A 22,705-nucleotide genomic window follows, 5' to 3' on the forward strand; every position below is an offset into this window, starting at 1 on the left:
ACGTAGCCCTGCACATTTACCTCCAGTGTTGATCGCCTTATAACCATGTCTTTGTAATAGCTCTCAAATCATGCCCGTCAACCTGTATGTGCGCTACGAATTTGTTGATTTTGTTCTGAATACAATGAGCACGCAAGCAAAGAGTCATTAATTTTGATTTATAACTTTATTTCACCTCTTGACACTATTTACAGCTGTTTTCTGTTTCTACATGCAGTCTTTTCCAGTCCCATGCTGAGTATTGTTATCCCAATAGTTCTTTAATGTCAGTGTGTGTGTATTCCTGGGCGACTATGCTCGTGTGGTCTACGGAGTTGTGGAGGTCACAGTTCTAGGACAGCCATTTCATAGGCCTCTGCTGCAGGTAAGAAGAAAAGAAAATCTCTTGCTCTGAGCTCTGCAAACCAGGGCAATGTCAAAAAGGAACCAAGGTCAAAAGAATTTCAACAAGAATCTCAAAATTAACTGCTGAATTCACATAAGCATTCCGGGGATCGCCCAACTTAGTGGCCACAACATCCCACTTTCTATTCCTCACAAACAATCCAAAGGCTGAACTATCCGTATCCCTCTTAACGGTTATGTTTTTTGAGCTAATTTCTTGTTTCTAACTTGTGTGTATTTGTGGTGCCTTATGACTTCTTGCGTTTAGCAATTGATAAACTCACTTTCTCACTAATTCAGTAAAACCTAGTTTTATAGAATCACCAGTGTGGAAACAGGCCATTCAGTTCAAGAAGTCCACAGCAACCTTGCAAAGAGCATCCCACCCAGACCCATCCCCATTCCCTACTCTATCCCTGTCAGCCTGCATTTCCCATGGCTAATATACCTAACCTACACGTGTGTGGGCACTGTGGGTAATTCAGCATTCCCAATCCACCTAACCTGCACATCTCTGGACTGGTCAAAACAATGATTCGATTTGAATTAGTTAGAATGCAGCTGTTAACAGTAATCCTCCGTCCCTGTGTTGGAGCGAGATTTAACATTCAAGATCAAAAATGAAACACTTGAACAAGGTAGCTCAAATTGAGGTTGTTGACTTGCTCGCCGAGCTGGCTTGTTTTCATTGAGACGTTTCGTCACCATGATTGGTGACATCACCAGTAGAGCCTCCAACGAAACAATGTTACTTTACTCTGTCTGGAATTTATACTGTCCGGTCTGTTACCATGAGTACTGTCATTTCGGGTTTTGATCTGTATGGGTTTGTATGTGCGGTCCAATTGTATCTGTTTGTTGGTTGCATTATGGGTGGAGAATCACGCCACTCATATGAAACTGGGACAAGGTAACCATAGTAGCCCAAGCCAAGCGTAGACACGCAGAGGAATTCCTAGAGGCATGGTTCTCCACCCATTCTGCAGGCTCACATTCTTGGTCTCTTCAGTTTGAATATGATCACTTAACCATATCCTTTATGACAAACAACAGAGTCTTACTTCCTAAAATCTTCAAACAGGACTGTCCAGACAGATCCACTTGTTCTCATGATATCGTCTTCTGTTGGAGGGCTTCCGAAATGTCTGCATTCTTCCTCAACTGAGCATTCCTTGCGTTCGTGGTTGACAGAGCTCTCGGCCATGTCCAACCCATCTCCTACACTTTGGCCTCACCCCTGATGAGGTACCCTGGTCCTCAATGACCAACCCATCAATATCCACATCTAGAAGAACATCAGCCACGATTTCTAACAAGATCCCACCACCAGGCATATATTCCCCTCCCCTCCCTTGTCAGCCTTCCGCAGGGACCATTCCATCAGGACACCTCGGTCCACTCCTTATCCGTTCGCAACACCTCCCCATAACCCGACAGCACTTTGCATGCCACCACAGAAGGCATAACATCTGCCCATTTACTTCCTCCCGCTTCACTATCCAAGGCTTCCAGGGGAAGCAGCGATTTACCCACACTTCACTCAATCTAGTCTACTGTATTCACTGCTCTCAATATTGTCTCGCTCTGCATCGGGGAGACGAAACACAGACTGACCAACCACTTGGCTGAACACCTATATTCTGTCCATAAAAATGGCCCCAGGTTTCCAATTGCCTGTCACTTGAGCACCCCATCATGATCCCTGGCCAAAATCTCTGTCTCAGGCTTGCTGCAGTGCTCCAGTGAGTGCAAGGTTGAAGACAAAAATCTCATGTTTGCGTTGCAGAACACCTCCGCTCGGTTCGCAATCAACAACAGCACCTTCCAGTCGCCAACCATTTTAACTCCTTTAACTCCCCCTCCCATTCCTTAGACGGCATGTCCATCATGGGCCTCCTGCAGTGCCACAATGATGCCACCCGAAGGGGGCAGGAGCAGCAACTCATATTCCGCTTGGGAACCCTGCAGCCCAATGGTATCAATGTGAACTTCACAAGCTTCAAAGTCTCCCCTTCCCCCACTGCGTCCCAAAACGAGCCCAACTGCATCCCAAAACCAGCCCAGCTTGTCCCACCTCCCTAACCTGTTCTTCCTCTCACCTATCCCCTCCTCCCACCTCAAGCCGCACCTCCATTTCGTACCGACTAACCTCGTCCCGTCTCCTTGACTTGTTCGTCCTCCCCGGACTGACATATCCGCTCTCTACCTCCTCACCTACACTCATCTCTACTGGCTCCATCCACACCTCTTTAACTTGTCTGTCTCCTTTCCACCTATCTTCTCCTCTATCCATCTTCAATCCGCCTCCCCCTCTCTCCCTATTTATTTCAGAACCCTCTCCCCCTTCCCCTTTTCTGATGAAAGGTCTCAGCCCAACATCTAAGCTTTTGTGCTCCTGAGATGCTGCTTGGCCTGCTGTGTTCGTCCAGCTGCACACTTTGTGATCTCGATGTGTCTTAACAACCTCATTAAGTGAGTTCTGGAGAGAACTATGCAGGGGAGACTTAGGGTTTGTCATTCTAACTTGCCTGTCCTGAAAGATGAAAGTTGGTTTATTTTGGATGTTTGTTTCATAGCTATGAAAGATATCCTGAAAGGATTTTTCATATCTTTTGTTGAGAATTTTACCCGTTTAGTCACTCTAATCCTTTTCCTTTTTTCAAGTTTGCTTGGTAGTCATAAATTTCAAATATCGGCCGAATTTTATTCGGCTTTGTATTGGTTCTCCGTGATTCCCCGTTAATGGCTCCGTGACCTGCTAGCTAATTACAGAATTTATCATTGATGTGCCTGTCATAAAATCTTTAGTCTTATACTATGTATTCCCAATTTCAGGAGAAAGTCCAGAGACCTTTTAAAGGAAAGGGGTTTAGAAAGAACACTTAAGTTCTATAGATCCAAGTCATGAATAGTTGATAAATTATTTGCACTTCATATTTCCAGAATCTACTCCGGAAGAGAGAGCCCAGAGAATTGCCAAAGCTGTCTGCAAGCAGTCAATTGACGTGAAGGAAAATTGGGAGCAATTGAAAACCCATGCGAGCAACTGGCAGAACAAGGTGGAAAAGGCGTTAGAGAAACTTCAAGAACTGCAGAAAGCTCTGGATGATCTTGAGTCTCATGTGATAACAGCTGAGGGGGTCCACATTGATTGGCAACCTGTGAATGACCTGTTTATTGACGCATTGCAGGATCACATGGATAAAACCACAGTAAGTGCAATTACTTTACACTTCACTTATGAACAGATGTAACCGCAATGTTGTATCGAGACGATCAGTAATATGAGTAGTGAAGTAATATTGATTGAATGGTTGTTAACTTAATTTGTAAATTAAAACTTAGTTGAGCATGCCTTCTGATGATATCACATTGGTAATATGAGTATAATTGAGGATTTTATTGGTCAGTGACATCAAGTGAGTTATCTGCTTGTTGCCATGTTATCAGGACTAAAGGTGAAGTCTGACCACGCCATTTGGCCACTCCTTAGAGAGACACAACTGGTTATGATTTAACCTGAAGATCACCATGCCTCGGGCAAGTAAAGGGGTTGAGGCGAAGATCCTTTGTGGTAAGCTCACTGGTGTGGCAATTGAGCCCTCTCTGCAGGGCATCACTCTGCATCACAAACCAACTGTTCAGCCCACGGAATTTGAATAGAATTCTCATGAAGTTAGCGAGAGGGATACTACACGTGAATAGATCGATGTTTTGAAAAGCGGATGAGATACGAGCAAAAGTTTAATTGATGTGGAAGACCAGCCACAATCATCATCAATGGTGGAGCAAGCTTGAGCGGCCATGCAACATTGTGCTGCCGCTATTTGACTTGTTCAGTGGAAAGGAAGGAAGATGGTCCAAGTGTCAAAAATGCTGAAGACCACATCCTTGTACAACCTCAAAATTTGCTTGTGTTCAGCATATTATCACTCCTGGTACCCCTAAATCCTGGTCTATCATCTCAGCAGCTCGACTCTGCCCAAAAGCTGGTTACTTGTGACATTTTTGAAGGATCTTCCCAAGTCTGAAAATCATTTTTGCTTTTGTGCAATCAGAGTTGGCCAGTGTGGAAGGAGGTCATTTGGCATATCATAGCTCTTTGAAATAACTCCCCAATTCGTCCCCCTCTGCTTGGCAATGACTTCAACCACTTATAAAATCTCTTTAATGGAGGGATACTTTGAAGACATCTGAAAGGAGTATTAACGATCCCAGAATACAACTGAGCCTTATTAAGTTGTTAGTTCAGATGATCAAGAGCTTGATCAAAGAGGATTCTTTTAAAAAGTGCCTTAAAAGAGGAAATGTACAGAGGCTAAGAGGTGTAGGAAGTTAGTGAGTTTTGAAAGATTTGTGCTCAGGTTGAGGTTCTGGATGCGAGTTTGCTCGCTGAAGGTGGAGGAAGTCTCTTCTTGGGTTTGAAGCCTACACAATTAAATGTTTGGCAACCAGTAGTGGGCCGTTTGAAATCAAGAGTGGGCACGAGGACGTAATTAGACGAGTGCAGATATCCTCAAGTATGGTTGGATTGGTGGGGATTACCAAAGTAGCGATAGGCATAGCCAAGGAACGATTTGTAAACAAAAATGAGAATTCAATAAAATTACTGTTAATAGTATCAGTTAGGTGGAAAGTACAGAGAATAGGACTTGGTTCAAGATGAGACTCATGCACTGGAGTTTTAGATGACCTCAAGTGTTCAATGGGCAAAAGTGGGACTCCAGCAGGGAATGCATTGGTATTGTCAGGCCCAGAGTGAAGTAGTTCCAGATGAAGGTTTCACTGCTAATGAGCCAAGACAAGAGACAGGTAGGCAGTATTGAAAAGATGGAAAGAGACAGCTTCAGGGATTGCATGCATGTGTGGTCGGACATTCATCGTGGGATAAACAAGATGCCAAGGTTGTGCTGAGACAAGCGTAACATTACATTGTTGCCAAGGCGGAGTAATGCAGTCAGTAGGCAGTGAATAGAGGTTGGTGTGGGGACCACAAACAGTGGTCTTCCCAGTTTTAAATTGTTATCTCTACATAGTTCCGCAACTTTATGTTCTGTTCAAAAGGCATTACTGACAAGAAAACAGAAGTTAGCCATTTGTTTACTTGTCAATATATCTTGATTTTTCCACCATCTTCTCCAATTATGAACACCACATGTGAAGTGTACTAAGTGAACCATTCAAACGTTAAAAGGAAATGTTAAAATTGTGGAATATAAAGTTAAATTTATTTTTTTGAAAATTTAAATAAATTACATGAAGGTTTGACCAAGACTGAAAGGAATTAGATGGAACACCAGATGAATAAAACAAGCAGTAGTAAGGTGGTATTAGCTGAATGTTCCTGAAGAAAGAGAACACAGCCAACCTTTCTTCCATCAGGGGGATTAATTGTGTGGTGTCAGACACAGTCGATTAAATCATTCCTTCTGTCTTTACTGTCTGACTGTACTATGGTTGTAATATTTCCTTTTTTAAAGGCTCAAGGTTCGACATACTTCTCATTTTATAAATTTTAAGAAGTTGGCTTCTTGTCAAGTCACGGTAGGACTGAAAACACAGTCTATGACTGTTTGAAGTCACATGACACCAGCTTATCGTCCAACAGGCTCATTTCAAGTCACACAAGCTTTTGGAGTGCAGCCCCTTCATCAGGTGCAGTTGGTGAGGTGACCACACAGACAAACAATTTATAAGCAGAGATCAAAAGATCATAGAATTGGCCTGAGTGGAGTGTCAGATAATAACTCTCTAACACTCTTGGTAGCCTGTATAAGCAAGTAAAGTGTTTATGAAGTCAATGTCAGTGCTGTGCTGTCATGATAATCAGGCAGCGCAACAGGAATGTACCAGGTGACATCTCGGGTCAGACTCTGACTTGTAGTTTAGAGGCTTGTGTTCAGAATCTGTCTTAGAGTTTTAACCTTTATTTCAAAACCAGGAATTTATAACACACCACACTGACTGTGACTACAAGCTGTGTGTTTCTTCAACAAAATATCTGCAACTAAACAAACATCCTGGATGAAGACTTATTATCTGACACTCCACTCACACCAGTTGTATGATCTTTTGATCTGTCTGCTTATAAATTGTGTGCCTGTGTGTTTTCCTCTCTGACCGCACGTGATGAAGGGACTGCACTTCAAAAGCTTGTGTGATTTCAAATAAACCTGTCAGATTATAACCTGATGCCATGTGGCTTCTGACTTTGTCCATCCTAGTCCAACACCAGCACCTCCACATTATAAGTGTTTGGAACCAAGTCAGTGCAACAGGCATAGGTCGAACATTTGACTTCGGAAGGATGCCTCGTGCTGAAAAGTTTATTAATAACAAAGGATTTCTCCATTATGCCATCTATCATAACATGCTGCGCCTCACAGTCATAATGAAAGGATGCCCACTTTAATTTAGCAGCGCCAAGAACAGTTATGGACATTTTTAGCATGGGAGAAGGCCATTCAACCTATTTTATCTGTACCAGCTCTCTCCCAGAGCAAAAAAATTAATCCTTTTCTCGAATTCATTCCACATATTTCACAGGATTGAAATATATAGGTACATAGTTAAGTGATTTTAACATCGAGTGAGCAGTTCTCGCACTTCACCTTGTCACTAACAATTGAAAACGTGACTTAGAAAGAGTGGGTCTTTATTTTGTTCTGTTGTGATGATGAAGAAGATGCAAGTCGAAGTGCTGGAACTGGCCTCTTGAACTTAGAAACATTTAAATGTATATAAAATGAATTCTGTGCGCATCTATTACAAGCAGTTTTATGGAAGGAAAAGGTACCAAAGAAGTTTTGGTGTATTGTACTTGATGCTATTATACTCCAACCTGTGAAAACAGAACTCTACGACTGTGAGTGTTGAGATCTGAGAGGGTGCTATCTTGTTTGAATTTACATTGCTAAGTCTAGGCCTATTTTCTCAACAGCAAAATTGGTAATCCAGAAAGAAATGGATGTTTCTCGCATTTGTTGGCTGTAAGTGTCTGTTTAAAGTTTGAGTACAGTGTCCTCATATACAGGTGCTTAACCTGCTTTTACAGTTTCAACATTTGTTGTGCCAATGAAAATTGTTTGAATGGTTTCACCTCCAGTTTTCTTCTTTATACATATTTGGTATTTTTTCAGGTTAAGGACTGCCTGCAAAATCTGAGACTGGGTTTTGAAACACATCAACCTTTGCTTGCGAGAGATAATGGTAACTGCAGATGCTAGAGAATGCGAGATAACAATGTGTGGAGCTGGATGAACACAGCAGGCCAAGCAGCATCTCAGGAGCACAAAAGTTGACATTTCGGGCCTCGACCCTTCATGCGAGAGAACGTAACGTAAGAAAGAAGAACAGGACTAAGTAGTATTATCCTTCAAAGCCTTGTTGAGTTGATTTGTCCTGTTTTGTTCCTTACTTTTACATTTATTAAATCCACATTTTTTAAAGCATTCTTTCACAGGATGAGGGCACTGATAGCAAGGCTAACATTCATTTCCCATCCAGGAATGGCTTGGTAGGCCATTTTGGAAGTCAGTAGAGAGTCAACCATATTCCTGTGAATTTGAAGTCAGATACCAGAATTGTGAAGGGATGCAGATTCCCTTCCCGAAAGAATAGATTAGTGAATTCAGTTTTCTGTTACAATAATTTATGATAGTTTCATCGTCACTGTTACTTTTAACTCGAGATCTTTATTAATTAAATGTCATTTCCAGCAGATGCTTTTGTATATTATATTTAATATTAGGATTTTAGTTTTAACTTAATTTCTTATTAACATTTAATCATTAATTTCAGGATGTTTCTCAGATTTTATACGCTTCCTCTCCATTAGGTTTTTAAAGAAGAAATTGCCCCAGTCAAACAAGAAGTCAAAATATTAAATGATCTGGGATGTCAGTTATCTCCGCTTGATGTCTCTTTCTCTCCAAAGATTTCTCACCAGCTTGATGACCTAAATATGAGGTTGAAATTTATACAGGTAACAGTGAAAACATTTTCTAAACTAGCCAATCTGTTGAAGGAAGTATGTACAAATAATTTGGCTTCAAATATATGAGCAAGATAAAGAACCCTTTCAACTGAAGCAAGCAATTAATATTTTATTATCATGGTTTATGAAGTTATCCAATTTTATAATATTACTTTTTCAAAAATACAATGTTCTTGTCTGTAGTCTGCACTTTAGAATGTAATCGCAAAACAAAATCCAAATAGTGAGAGATGTGAGCATCCGAACTACAGTCTGAAATGGTTCAGGACTGGAACAATTTGAATATATTCAGGATGAAGCTGCAGGTAGCAGACATTTTTCCCGATCCATCTAAAAGAATTTGGAATTGGAACATTGTGCTCACTGCTGTACACTTCAGTATTATGTATTGTTTCATATTTTAAGTCCCTGAGAAAGACATACTTTAATGAATTGCAACAAAGATATACTTGATGCATTGAAGGGAAGAATGACATAAAGTTGTCTGAACTGCATGTATTTCTTTCAATTGAGCAGATTTTGATTGATGTCAGCAAAGTAGTAGATGAAAGTTTTATTTATCCCATAAAGCCGCATGAAATGTTTTATTGAGCAAATTATTTCAGTCTTGTTCTGTGTCAGCAGCTCGCTTGGCCATGTAGCACAATAAAACTCCTTATCGGTTCTAGCAAGCAGACAAAAACATAAATAGCACCAGGATCTGGATGTTCTACCTCTTGACCCTACCTCACCATCCGATAAGAGATGGCTGACCTGCCCAGGACTCAACTCCTCTTCTATACCAGCTTCTCAGAGCGCTCAAGTTCTCTATTTCAAAAATCTTATCTACCACCTTCTTTAAATACTTCCAGTGATCTTCCTTTCACAATTCTCTTGTATTCTAAACAATCGCTACCTGCTGAAAGAAGAAATTCCTTTGCATCTCAGGTTTCAATAAATGTTCCCTTCTTCTGTAACTATGTTGCTGAGTTTGAGATTTCCACAATAATGGAAACATTGTCTTCACATCTAGCCTGTCAAGCCCTCTCAAAATTTTGTGTTTCAGTAAGATCACCCCTCATTCTTCTAAACTTGAATGAATAAAGACCTTCTGTGCAACCATTCTTGATAAATCATGATCCGATTAATCAGCCCAGTGAGTCTCTTTTGAACTGCTTCCTATGGCTGTGTATCCTTTCTTGTATTTCTCCAAGTGTGACCTCCTCAATAGCCTGATCAGTTGCAAAAAAGCTTGCCCATTTTTAAACTGAAACCTCCTTACCATAAAGGCCAAAATTCCATTTGCCTTCTTAATTACTTGCATCACTATCGTCATGGCTCACATCAACTCCAACCTACCAAAGTGCTTTGATCCTTTGCAATTCACCTACCACTGCAACAGGTCTCCAGCTGATACCGTCTCCCTGGCCTGACAGTCATCCCTGGAATGTCTGGATAACAAGGATACCTACATCAGGCTGTTACTTATTGATCAGAGCACCACCTTCCACACTGTAATTCCAAACAAACTCCTCTCTAAACTCTGAGACCTGCGCCTCAGCATCCCTCTGTGTAACAGGATTCTCGACTTCCTGACCCAGAGACCACAATCAGTAAGGATAGATGACAACACTTGCTCCACCGTAAGCCTCAACACCGGTGCCCAGCAAAGCTGCCCCTACTCTATACTCCTTATGCAATCATGACTGCGTGGCCCCAACTCCATTTACAAGTTTGCTGATGACGCTTCCATTGTAGGTCGGACCTCAAACAACAATAAGTGAGATTACAGGAAAAGCAATTGAGTGCTTGCTGGCATGATGGAAAGATAACAATCTGTCCATCAGCATAAGCAAAATGGAGGAGCTGGTCATTTTTTTCAGGAAGCTTCTGTCTGCAGCAATGGTGCTGAGGTGGAGATGGTTGATAGTGTGAAGTTCCTGGGAATGTTGCTCACCAACAATCTGTCCTGGCCAATCCATGTCGACATGATGGTCAAGGAGGCTAAGGAAATTCAGCATGTCCATGAGGACCCTACCTGTTTTTGTAGATGCATCCTATCTGGATGCATCACTGTGTGGTATGGCAGTTGCTGTTCCCAAGACTGCAAGAAGCGAAAGAGAATCATGAGCACAGCCCAATCCGTCACGCAAACTAGCCTTCCATCCATTGACTCCATCTACACTTCCCACTACCTTGAGAAAGCAACCAACATAATCAAAATACCCCCTCACTCTGATTATACTCTCTTCCGTCCTCTTCTGTCGGGCAGAGGATATCAGTTTGAATAAGCGTACAAATAGATTTAAGAACAGCCACTTTGCTGTTGTGACTTTTGAATGGACCTCTCAAATGTTAATTCTGATCTCTCTCTCTCAGCCTCTTCTCTCTGGCTGTAACACTATTCTGCACTTTGTACGGTGTGATTTGCCTACACAGCATGCAAATCAACACTTTTCACAGTATCTCAGTACATGTGTCAGCAACAAAGCAATCATTCACCTGCATGCTAGTATGTGTTTCATGGACGAGAGCATCCAAGTCCCCGACCATGCATTTTCTTTAGAGTCTATCTTTTGATTCTTCCTACCAAAGTGTACTTTCCTACTTTAAACTCTCTCTACCAACTTTTTTCCGACTTGCTCGACCTGTCTATCCCCTTGCAGATTCTTTATGTCCTCATGACAACATTCCCTTACTCTATTTTTGTAGCATCAGCAAATTTGAATGAATTTATGCCTTGTCCCCTCCTCTAAGTTATGAATATAGAGAGTAAATAATTCTCGTCCTTGGACTGATCCCTGTGGCACTCCACTAGTTATGGCTTTCCGGCCTGATAAAGATGGTGGTTAGAAAATAACTGGCTGAACCACTGAAATGAAAAATGTGAAAAAATATGCGTTTTCATTGTTTGTGAAATACTTAAATCAGATTGTAGATAAGAAAATATAAATATTGCAGTAGTTCTTCATAGTTTCTCATTGAGCTTTCTGAGAATTCTGAATATAGTTCCTGATTTATGATAGCATCAGTTTTCATGCATCTTTGTCTGAGAATTCAGATTTGTTTTGTCAAAAATTGTGCTGTGCCACACATGATATTTGCTAAATCTGTCCTGTCCCAGCAGTTCAACTCGTTCAGTTTTGAGAGAACTTTTGTCAGGACCCCACAGTTGAGCTACCTTGCGTTGATAGCTCACTACACACTTGCATTGAAACAAATGTACCTCAGACTACCTGTCCATCAGCGTTCATCATCTGCTCTGTGTCTACTCTTCCTCTTAGTCACACTGACTTCATTATCTAGTTCCTTACAGGCTGTAGTTATTATCTTGTTACTGCCCACTAACCTGTGCATTTGGCTCCCATCCCCCTGCCACATTACGAGGTCTTACGAGGAAAGGCTGAGGGACTTGAGGCTGTTTTCATTAGAGAGAAGAAGGCTGAGAGGTGACTTAATTGAAACATATAAAATAATCAGAGGGTTAGATAAGGTGGATAGGGAGAGCCTTTTTTCTGGATGGTGACGGCGAGCATGACGGGGCATAGCTTTAAATTGAGGGGTGAAAGATACAGGACAGATGTCAGAGGTAGTTTCTCGACTCGGAGAGTAGTAAGGGAATGGACCGCTTGGCCTGCAATGGTAGTAGATTTGCCAACTTTAGGTACATTCAAGTCGTCGTTGGATAAGCATATGGACGTACATGGAATAGTGTTGGTTAGATGGGCTTGAGATCGGTCTGACAGGTCGACACAACATCGAGGGCCGAAGGGCCTGTACTGTGCTGTAATGTTCTGTGTTCTGTGTTTTATTTATTGTTGAATAGCAGCAGGAGGTGAGGAGGCAGAGACTGCAACCCTGAGGTCACGGAGGGAAGGAAAAGAGGCTCTTACTTGGAGATTGAGAAGCAGGAGAGGGCACAACCCAGAGGTTTGGGAGTGGAGAGAGGCTGCAAGTTGGAAGTCAAGGTGAGGAGAGGCACCAGTTGGTGTTGTAGATTAAATGTAATACAGAAAATTGTGAAGTGGTTAAGTTTGGTTCGAAAAACAGTACATAAAACAGAAGGAACCATTCTAAATGGGTGCAGAAGCAGACCGGTTTTGCTGTTCTGTGCATAAACCATTCAGTTAAACCACAGCTAGTCTGAGCTTCAACTCTGTTTACCTGCTGAAAAGTCATGTCGACTGAAAACATTAGCTTGCTTTCTCTCCATGGCTGCTTGCCTGACCTACTGTGGTCTCCGGCATTTTTTGTCGTCAGTCTGTTTACCTCCCTTTCTTCTATATCCTTTCATAGCCTTAGCTATCAAAAATAATTTCAGTTACACTCATTGTTATTGATCCAGCACCCACATTCTTTTATGAGAGAGTATTTGAGATCTTGACTGTTGTTTGTATTAAGATACAAGTGCTTCCTGATTTCAGTTCTGAATGGCTTGCCATTGAATCTCATATATTAATAGATAATACTTCTGATAAGACATGTTTTCAGAGTGTTATAGTGGAAGCTTCTATGTTCTGTGCATCCTCTATCTAGCCACCAGACTCAGAGTACCTGTTGGGACCATCCAAAAATGACTGAATTTTTTCACTCATTCGGTCAGTAGATTGATAATAGGACTCTGGTTCTGTGCCACTGTCAGATCATTGCGACTCCAAAAGGTACCAAAGTAAATTCTGGATTCTAGGCAAATATACCTATGTGTTTAGATCTATTTAGATGCATTCATGTCGGCTAAAAATACTTGAAATAATGTATAATTAGGAGTGACAGACAACATCTGTGACATTAAATGAAAAACAAGAACAAAGAACTTTGGTTCATATTTCAGCTTCGACAGGCACTAAACAACTAAAAGCACTGTATAACCAATGAAGTAATTTTTTGAAGTATGTTTGTAATGTCGGAAACACAGCAACAAATATATGCACAGAAGGCTTTCACAAACAGAACTGTAAAAATGACCACTTACTTTGTGATATTGATTGAATGCTAAGTGTTGGCCAGAATGTAGATCCACTGAACTGAATACAGGTGGTTTGTGGGTAAGAAAGTCTTAACCCTTTGGACAAACCTAATTTTATTTGTAATTTATTAGCAATAACTGAATTGTGCAATTAAAGTTCAGAAGTTCCCAATTTTAAGTGGAGTTTTAACAAATTCACCTTTGAAGAGCGTTTGGGCTTGGTTAACCCAAGTCTCAACTGAGTTAACTCAGCCTTTTGTGTTAGGGATGTATAAATTATCCATCTTAGGGGAGGCGATCGCCTCATGGTATTGTCACTGGACTGTTCATCCAGAGAGACAAATCATGTTCTGGGGACCTGGATTCAAATCCCGCTGTGGCAGATGGTGGAATTTGAATTCAATAAATATCCAGAATTCACAATCTGATGATGACCATGAATCCGTTGTTGCTTGTTGGAAAAGCTCAACAGGTTCACTAATGCCTTTTCGGGAAGGAAACTGTCATCCTTACCTGGCCTGGTCTGCATGTGACTCCAGACCCACAGCAATGTGGTTGACTTTTAACTGCCCTTTGGGTAATCAGGGCTGGGCAATAAATGCTGGCTCGCCAGTGACGCCCTCATCCCGAGGTTGAATCAAGAAAAAAAATTACGATTGCCTTTTCTAACTTCTCAGCCTTCAGTAATTGATTCTTCCAGTGCTAGAGAAGAAGTGGTGATTGTGGCTTATTCTCTTCCCAAGGTTTAACATGATGCAACTGATGGTAAAGTTAATAAGCTTTATGAAAACATAAGTAAATATATATAATTAAATAAAAATAGCAAAGTCATTAATTAGAACTCGGCTACAACATGTAAGAGCTCCTGTGTTTCAGTATGGTCTGGTGCAAGCATGTTTGCTGTAAGCACTTAATGTTTGAGTAGCTTGTGTTTATGAGCTGGAGGCTGATCTAGGGATGCTGGGACACATCAGAAGGATTCTTTGCACCAAGAGGCAGTCACAGCCCTTAAGTTTGTGTTTGTCTGATTTGGTCAGTCTTCAGCCGCAGGAGAGGTCGATGGTGGAGGTTCATTACGCTAATACTGGGGAAAGTAGGACTGTCCTGTGGTGAGTTATGGATTCAACTGGGCCTGTGTTCATGAGAGTTTAAAAAGATGAGGGGGGGATCTGATTGAAATATAGAAAGTTGGAACTGAGCCAGATGAACTCAATGCAGGGAAGCTATTTTCCCTGTTTGTGGTGCTAGGACCAGGGGTCACAGTCTCAGAATTTGGGGTAGATCAGTTAGGACTAGGATGAGGACAACATCTCGTCATTCAAGCAGAGTGAATCTGTCAAATTTTCAACCACAGAAGACCATGGGGGCCATCACTGAATGTATTCAAGAACAAGACAAGGTGGCTCGGTGGCTCACCACTGCTGCCTCACAGTGCCACTGACCTGTTTTGATTCCACTCTTGGGTAACTATCCGTGTGGAGTTTGTACATTCTCCCTGTGTCAGTGTGGGTTTCCACCAGGTGCTCCGGTTTCTTCCCACAGTCCAAAAATATGCAGGCCAAGTGGATAACGCATGGTAAATGCATAGTTATGGGGCAAGGATGGAGGGGCCAGTCTTGGACACGATGCACTTCGAAGGGTCAGTGTCGACTTAATCAGCTGAAAACATTTTGCATTGTAGGGATTCTTTGATTTTGTGATAGATTTTTAGATGTTAAAAGATTCAATAAGTATACAGGAAAGTGGGAATATGATATCGAGATGTAAGATCAGCCATGATCTTATTGAATGGTGGACTTGGCTTGAAGGGCTGATTGGCTTATTCCTGCTTCTAGTTTCCATGTTCTTCTGTGACTGAATGAGGCTGATAGCGGAACTAGAATGCATGAGCTTTAGGGTGGATGTGCAAATTGACTATCGCACTGTGGTAAAAAACACACTTTCAAAGGGGCTTGATAAACGCAGCGTAGTATAATCAGTGGGATTGACACTATTCTGTGTAGCAAAGAGTGAGAGTCTGTAACTGTGGAAGCCATTGCCACAGAAGACTGCGAAGGCTAAGTCATTGAGTGTATTTAAGACGGAGATAAATAGGTTTGTAGACAAGTAAGTGCATCAAGGGTTATGGGGAGAAGGCAGGAGAATGGGGTTCAGAAGTATGTCAGCCGTGCTTGAATGACAGAGCAGACTCAGTGTGCAGAATGGCCTAATTCTGCTCATATATCTTCGGGTCTTATTTGCTCAGACGGGAAAAGACCTTGCGGTGGGAGGTGGAGAATCCAGACATTGTCAGCAGGACAAAAAAGGAGTTTGTGAATAGTTGTAATGAGGAATTTGGCACCATGAAGCAGAGCCTTCAATGTCATAATCTCTGGATGCATAATGTGTTGGGCAGAAAGGCTTATTTCCATGCAGTGTGCCACCAAGATTCTAACTCCAGACAAACATATCCATCTTCTTTGCGCTCAATCTGACTCCTACGAGCAGGGAGCTTTCCCCCCATTCCCGTTAAAACCAGTTTTGCTCGGTTCCCTGGATGCCACATTTGGTCAAGTGTGGCCTTGATGTCAAGAACAATGACTGTCGCCCTCACTCCCTCACCTCGTTTGTCCATTTTTGAACCAGGGCATCAATGAGGCCAGGAGCTGGGTGGCCCTGGTTGAAACCCAACTGAGTGTTAGTGAGTCGGTGATGCCTTTATTTTCACCTACTGTCGTCCCAATCATGCAACTCTGTCAATTGCTGCCCCTGCCAAGCGCTGGAAGCCTCCCCAGAGTTATCCAGACAGCAGAAAATTTGTTTCAGGAAGACGAGGACCTGCCCTGTCAAATTTCATGTGGATGTGCTGTTGCACATGCACAGAGCGTGATTAAAGGGAGTCAGCATGGCTTTGTGACGGGCGGGTCATGCCTTACAAATCTGATTGGGTTCTTTGAGGAGGTCATGAGACCGGTTGACGAGGGGCGAGCAGTGGGTGTGGTGTACATGGACATCAGCAAAGCATTTGATAAGGTTCCCCACGGCAGGCACTTTGATGAAGTCAGGAGGTATGGAAATCAGGGTGACTTGGCTGTCTGGATTCAGAATTGGTTGGCTGACAGGAGGCAGAGAGTGGTTGTAGATGGTAAATATTCTGCCTGGAGGTCAGTGCTGAGTGGTGACCCGCTGGGCTCTGTTCTTGGGCCTCTGCTCTTTGTAGTTTTTAGAAATGACTTGGATGTGGAGGTTGAGGGGTGGGTTAGTATGTTTGCTGCTGACACAAAGGTTGGAGGTGCCGTTGATAGTATTGAGGGCTATTGCAGGCTTCAGCGAGACATTGACAGTATGCAGAGGTGGGCTGAGAAATGGCAGATGGAGTTCAACCTGGATAAATGCGAGGTGATGCATTTTGGAAGGTCGAATTTAGATGCTGAATCTAGGATTAAAGGCAGATGCTCGGCAGTGTATAGGAATAGCGGAATCTTGGTGTTCAAGTGCATAGCTCCCTCAAAGTTGCCACACAAGTGGATAAGGTTGTTAAGAAAGCATATGGTGTTTTGGCTTTCATTGACAGGGGGATCGAGTTTTAGAGCCGCGAGGTTATGCTGCAGCTGTACAAAACCCTGGTGAGACCACACTGGAATATTGTGTCCAGTTCCGGTTGCCCTATTATAGGAAAGATGTGGAGGCTTTGGAGAGAGTGCAAAGGAGGTTTACCAGGTTGAGAAGGTTGACTGAGCTTGGACTTTGCTCTCTGGAGAGAAGGAGGAAGAGAGGTGACCTGCTCAAGGTGTACAAGGTAATGAGAGGAATGGATAGAGTCGATAGCCAGAGACTTTTCCCCAGGGCAGGATTGACTGCCACGAGGCATAGTTTTAAGGTGTTAGGAGGAAGGTATAGAGGAGATGTCAGAGGGAGGTTCTTCACCCAGAGAGTTGTGAGTGCATGGAATACTTTGCCAGTGGTAGTGGTGGAAGCAGAGCCATTAGTGACATTTAAGCAACTGCTGGACATGCACATGGACAGCAGTGAATTGAGGGGAATGTAAATTAGGTTAGGTTGTTTTTGGAGTGGGATTATTCCACGGCACAACATGGTGGGCCGAAGGGCCTGGACTGTGCTATACTTTTCTATGTTCTATGTTGTGTGTAAGAGTCAGAAGCCCAGTTGTTATTGGCTTGGCTCTTTAGCTCAGTAGCTATCCCTTAATTTTTTGATGGCCCGAAGTGGCTGGCAAAGCAGACTTGCAACTTGAAAGCATTATGACATTTGCCAGGATGTGAATCATTGACCTACATGGTTTTTTGCAGATGTCTATTACTGCATCCATGTCTGTGAATGATTTGCGTAGCAGCCATGAAGTTTTCACAGAGTCCTTCAGAACTTAGATGTGGACCTTGGCAACTTTCAAGAAGTCTAAAAAATATCAACACACATCCATTTTGGCAATAACAGGTATGAACATCGATAGAGAGTGGATAGCCAGAGACTTTTTCCGAGGGTGCAGGTAGCTCTTATGAGGAGGCATAGTTTAAAAGTAAGTGGAGATAGATCTCGGGTAGACGTGAGAAGTAGGTTCTTTACTCAGAGAGTGGCAGAAGCGTGGAATGCATTGCCAGAGAGGGGAGTGGAGTCAGCTTCATTAGGAGCATTTAAGCAGCTATTAGACAGGCATATGGATGATAGTATAAGGTAAGGGTGGAGGTTAGCTAGACGTTAGGTTGAGGGTAAAAGCTCAGCACAACACTGTGGGCTGAAGGGCCAGTCCTGTGCTGTACTGTTGTATGTTTGTATGCTCTATGAATCCATCAGTAATTAATCTGCAAGTAGCTGACAGTGTCTTTAAATAACTCTGGCAGAGGGGTTATTCATGTTCCTGGTGATCATACGTTCAGCAATGTGTCATTGAGGGACTTTAAGCATTGAGCTCTGATATCACAGTATTGGCAATATCTTGCCTCCTCGACATCATTTCATCAGATATTTGCTGCATGCAACATAGAATTGTCAGAATAGCATCCATGGCAACTTGCATTTGATGTGTGCTCATGAGTCAAATATACAATTTCAGATCTCAAAACCCTTTGTGGCCCTGAAAAACCAGGCGGCGAGATTGCAGACTTTACACCAAGCGTGATTATCTGAATCTTTTCTCTCCTACTATAAAGCTGACAGTGAGACTTCCGTGAGTTCCACTGTATTCACCAGATGCTGTTTGCCAGTTATGACATGAATTTCATGTAGCTTTTGACCACCTACATGAGGAATGGGTAACAAATGCTGGTCCTGTCAGTGATGTTCCCATCCTTGAAAATATGTGGAAATAAATTGAACCTAGTAGTTATCATTTCCTTTTACTGTGCCTTGTATTCTTCAGCAGATATTTATCCCCCTGTATTCATTGCAGAGTAGTTGAGAATGTGTTCCAATTGAAATGGTTTGTACTAACAGTTAGGAAAAATGTATCTAAAGATTTTTTTGAATGCAGGTGATTTAAACACCGTGCGTTTTTCTGCATATCGGCCAGCAATGAAGATCCGCCGACTCCAGAAAGCGCTCTGTTGTGAGTACATTCACACATTGCAGAATTTGTAATCTCGTGCTGTGTTTTGTTGTGAGCATCCTTGCTTGCCTGTTGTCAGATGTCATTGATTACAATTAGCTTGGTTTTGCAGTTGTTGAGACATCAGTTCGGCATGACCTTACAACCTTCCACTCAAAGGACGTTTGTCTATAAAGTTGCTGAAAATGCAATCTGATAAGGGCAGCCAGGCATCTTAGACTAGAGTGAATGAGGAAAGCAACAGGATGTCTTCTTAATGATTGGGAAACAACCACATGAAGGACCGAGGAGGACAGTGAATTAAAAGAGGAATGGTTTGTTTCAAATCAGGTACAGCAAAAGAAATTAAGAGAACGTAAGGAAGGTTGAAATTGAAAAGGCAAGTAATGGTTTATGTTCATTGGAAACCATCAACAACAAAAGTACAATGAAGAAAGTATTTGAGAAAATACAGAAGATTTCTTCAAATGAAAGGGAGACACTGTCTTCATGATGCCAATAGCACGGAGTGCAACTTTGGCGTTTAACCACATCATCCCTTGGCCTGAAGTCACTGTACTATTTACCCATTTTATAACAGAAAAATACTTCAATGATGAGTGTCATGGAGAATTTCAGCCCAGAATAAAACCATATTCTGAGCAATTGCCACAACAGCTTCTATGACATGACTTTATAAAACATCCCAAGGCATGTCATAGGAGCTTTATAGAGTAAAATTTGATACTGAGTACTGAAAGAGATCCGAAGGTAGATGATTAAAACCTCATCAAAGAGGTAGATTTTAAGGACTGTTTTGAAGGAGGAAAGAATGATGCAGAGGTTCAGCAAGGTAATTCTATAAAGCTTAGGCTCCAAGAAGTTGAATGTCAGGCTGTCGATGATGGAACAGCACAAATTGTGTTGAGAGGCTGGAATGAAAGGCGTAAATGTGCCTAGAGGGGCTATGAGTTCGACATTGTCAGGGGATGTGCATGGGTGTTGCTAGGTCAGGGAGGGATATGAAAGCCAGGACAGCAATGTGAAAACCAAGGCACTGCTTAACTGTGAGCCATTGTAGATCAGAGTGCGCAGAGAAAGTTGGGTGAATGGAACTTGGTGCGTGTTAAGACAGAGTCAATGGACTTTGAAATGATGCCATGTTAAAGAAAAGGAGAACTTGGGAGGCCAACTTGATATTCATAAGAATGGTCATGTTCAGAGTTAATCAATGCGGTCGGGTTTCAAAACTAACGGACTTACCTGGGGCCAAATGTTGTGGATGTGAAAATAAGTAGACTTTGTGACATCAGGCCTATGTGGCCGGAATTTAAACTCTGGGTCAAAATAACAAAGGGTACAACGAAAACCAGTAGCTAGCAAGCAGACGTCCTTTCAAGGACCAAAGATAATGGCTTCGTTCTGTACCAGATTTAATAGATGGAAACTGTCCGGTTATGTAGAGACAGTGGAAGAAATGCATGAGGGGGTGGTGAGATAGACCTGGGCATTGCCACCATGTATGTGGAAAGTGCAGTGCATTCACATGATATTGCTCTGGGGCAGTGTTCAGATGAGAAAAGGAGTGGGATTTTACTGATTTGGCCAGACCTCGGTGATTCACACCCACGGCCATGCTATCTCAGATTTGTGGAAGCCAGCAAAACTGAACTTGACTGTTTGCAGTAAATGTACAGCATTTCAGATGTCACTTGATCCTGCAGATTGACTCCCTAGAATCTGCTTGTCAAATGATTTATATGGCTAAAAGGTTCAAGTATGAGTTTGCGCTGTGGAACTCATCTCGCACCGAAACTGGCCAGTTGTTATATCAAGATTTGGAGAAAGTATTAGTTTTTTGAAGAATGTTCTGATACAGAGAGAGAGACTAATAGTTTCTTGAGAAATCGTGGGGCATTGGCCAGGAAGTTAAACAAACAGTGGGGGGGAAAAAAAACTTGACCTGAATCCTATGTTAAGTATATAATGGATTAGTTCGACAGTGAGGATATCAAAAGATATTCTCATTTTTAAGATGAGACGCTCGGGACAATTTGGGTAGGATGCACTTCTTGAAGCGACCAGAAAGGTACAGAATTATCCATTGGATGTGAAAAATTTGAAATGAAGACACAACTTTTTGAGGCTGGGGTGGGGAAGAAATGAAGGTCCGATTTTGCTCCTTCAACCTCTCCCATGACAAAATGCACTTGTATAAGAATGGTGACTATAAGATTGGTGACGGCACTAAAATGAAGAAAAATCAACATGGACATTTGTTCTGCTGTATATATAACATTAACATTCAATCTCTTGGCAAGGATAATGTGACAGTGCGTTTGAAAAGCCAAGTTATTGTAATTTGAATTAAGAGATCAGGCTGTAGAACCTGAGATCAATCTCAGAATAAAATGTAACAACAGCGATAGATGAGGAACCTCTTCACTCACAGAGAGGTGAACTTTGTAATTCTGTACTCCAGAAAATGTGGCGCCTCAGCCAAGAAGTATGCTCAGAACGGGGATTGACATGCTGGGGTAGTCAGTGAAGCACTATTAATGTCACAGGATTAGTAATCCGGAGGCCTGGGACAATGCTGTAGAGTATAGGCGTAAATTCCACTGTAACAGCTGATGGAATTTGAATTCAGTTCAATATAATTTTGGGGGTAGGTAGGAATGTGGAGCCGACATTGCAGTCAAGTCAGCCACGACCTTCTTGAATGGTGAAGCAGGCTTGAGGGGGCCAGTTATCCAACACATGCTCAAATTGATATAATCATAAACAAAGCTGGTCTCAGTGACGGTTACACTGTCACTGTTAAACTATTCACCGTTATAAAAACTTGACTCATTCACTGATGTTCTTTAAGAAAGGAGCTCTGCCATTCTTATTTGATCTCACCTCCATATGACTCCAGATCCACAATAATGTGGTTGACACTTAACTGCACTCTGAAATAGTCAAACAATTTGGAGGAACTATGGATGGGCAGCAAATCCTGTCCTTGCTATTCCTGCTCCTTGTTGCTATGACTGTACATGCTTTAACATATTAACCAATTTCCTCTTTGAATCCGTTTGAGGAGCAGTGTATATTTTGTATTGCTTGGTGATTCTCTAAGTATCTGATGGGTTTTGCATAGTTCCTTCTACCTTCTAAATGTGAGCCCCTTCCAGTGCTTAACCTTTTAAGGTAGGCAATCGTTCTCAAACCTTTTTGATTGAATGCCTACATATTAATAGCAATCACTAACCTATCTATTATTAATTGCATATTCATAATACAAAGGGCTACGTGTAAAGAAGTGTTCTAATCATCTTTTTAAAAAGCTCCTTCCTGACGCTTATCATGGAGATGAGATTAGATTCCCTACAGTGTGGAAACAGGCGCTTCAGCCTAAGAAGTCCACACCGGCCCTTGCAGCATCCCACCCAGACCCATCCCCCTATCACCGACACACCACCCTGAACACCATGGGAAATTTAGCATACCCAATCCACCAAATCAGCGCATCTTTGGACCGTGGGAGGAAACCGGAGCACCCGGAGGAAACCCATGCAGACACGGGGAGAATGTGCAAACTCCACACAGACAGTTACTTGAGGCTGGAATCGAACCCGGGTACTAGGTGCTGTGAGGCTGCAGTGCTAACCCGCTGAGCCACTGTGCTGCCCCGATGTGTGTATTTGCTTCCAACTGTGATATCTGTTAGTCCCTGGACTGGTGTTTGATACGGGCACTCATAATGTATATCCACTTTATCCAAATGCTCTTCTATTGTTAGCCTGATAAATCAAGAAAAGGGCTGGATCCTTTTGTATATTTTTCACATCACATATTCATGATTTACATATAG

The 22,705-nt window shown here is 42.2% G+C and overlaps 1 protein-coding gene across 10 annotated transcripts in view; it reads left to right on the forward strand.

The window, feature by feature from the left end:
* LOC132207718 (dystrophin-related protein 2-like) overlaps nt 1-22,705 on the forward strand; it is a 93,895-nt gene that overhangs the window by 7,723 nt on the left and 63,467 nt on the right. For 2 of the 10 annotated variants that reach the window (XR_009443738.1, XR_009443739.1), the window contains exons 2-7: nt 218-364; nt 3,328-3,596; nt 3,835-3,958; nt 7,524-7,723; nt 8,222-8,368; nt 18,793-18,867. Coding sequence is in view for 1 of the 10 variants with exons in the window: in XM_059643613.1 (XP_059499596.1) it covers nt 3,328-3,596; nt 3,835-3,840 (275 nt within the window). In the remaining 9 variants the exon portion in view is untranslated. Of the gene's footprint in view, nt 1-217; nt 365-3,327; nt 3,597-3,834; nt 3,959-7,324; nt 7,376-7,523; nt 7,724-8,221; nt 8,369-8,575; nt 8,679-12,185; nt 12,322-18,792; nt 18,868-22,705 lie in introns of those variants that run through there. The other 8 variants (XR_009443737.1, XR_009443740.1, XR_009443743.1 and 5 more) reach the window with 7 other exon arrangements.

This window comes from Stegostoma tigrinum, unplaced genomic scaffold, assembly GCF_030684315.1.
Source record: "Stegostoma tigrinum isolate sSteTig4 unplaced genomic scaffold, sSteTig4.hap1 scaffold_133, whole genome shotgun sequence".
Classification (NCBI taxonomy): Eukaryota; Metazoa; Chordata; class Chondrichthyes; order Orectolobiformes; family Stegostomatidae; genus Stegostoma; species Stegostoma tigrinum.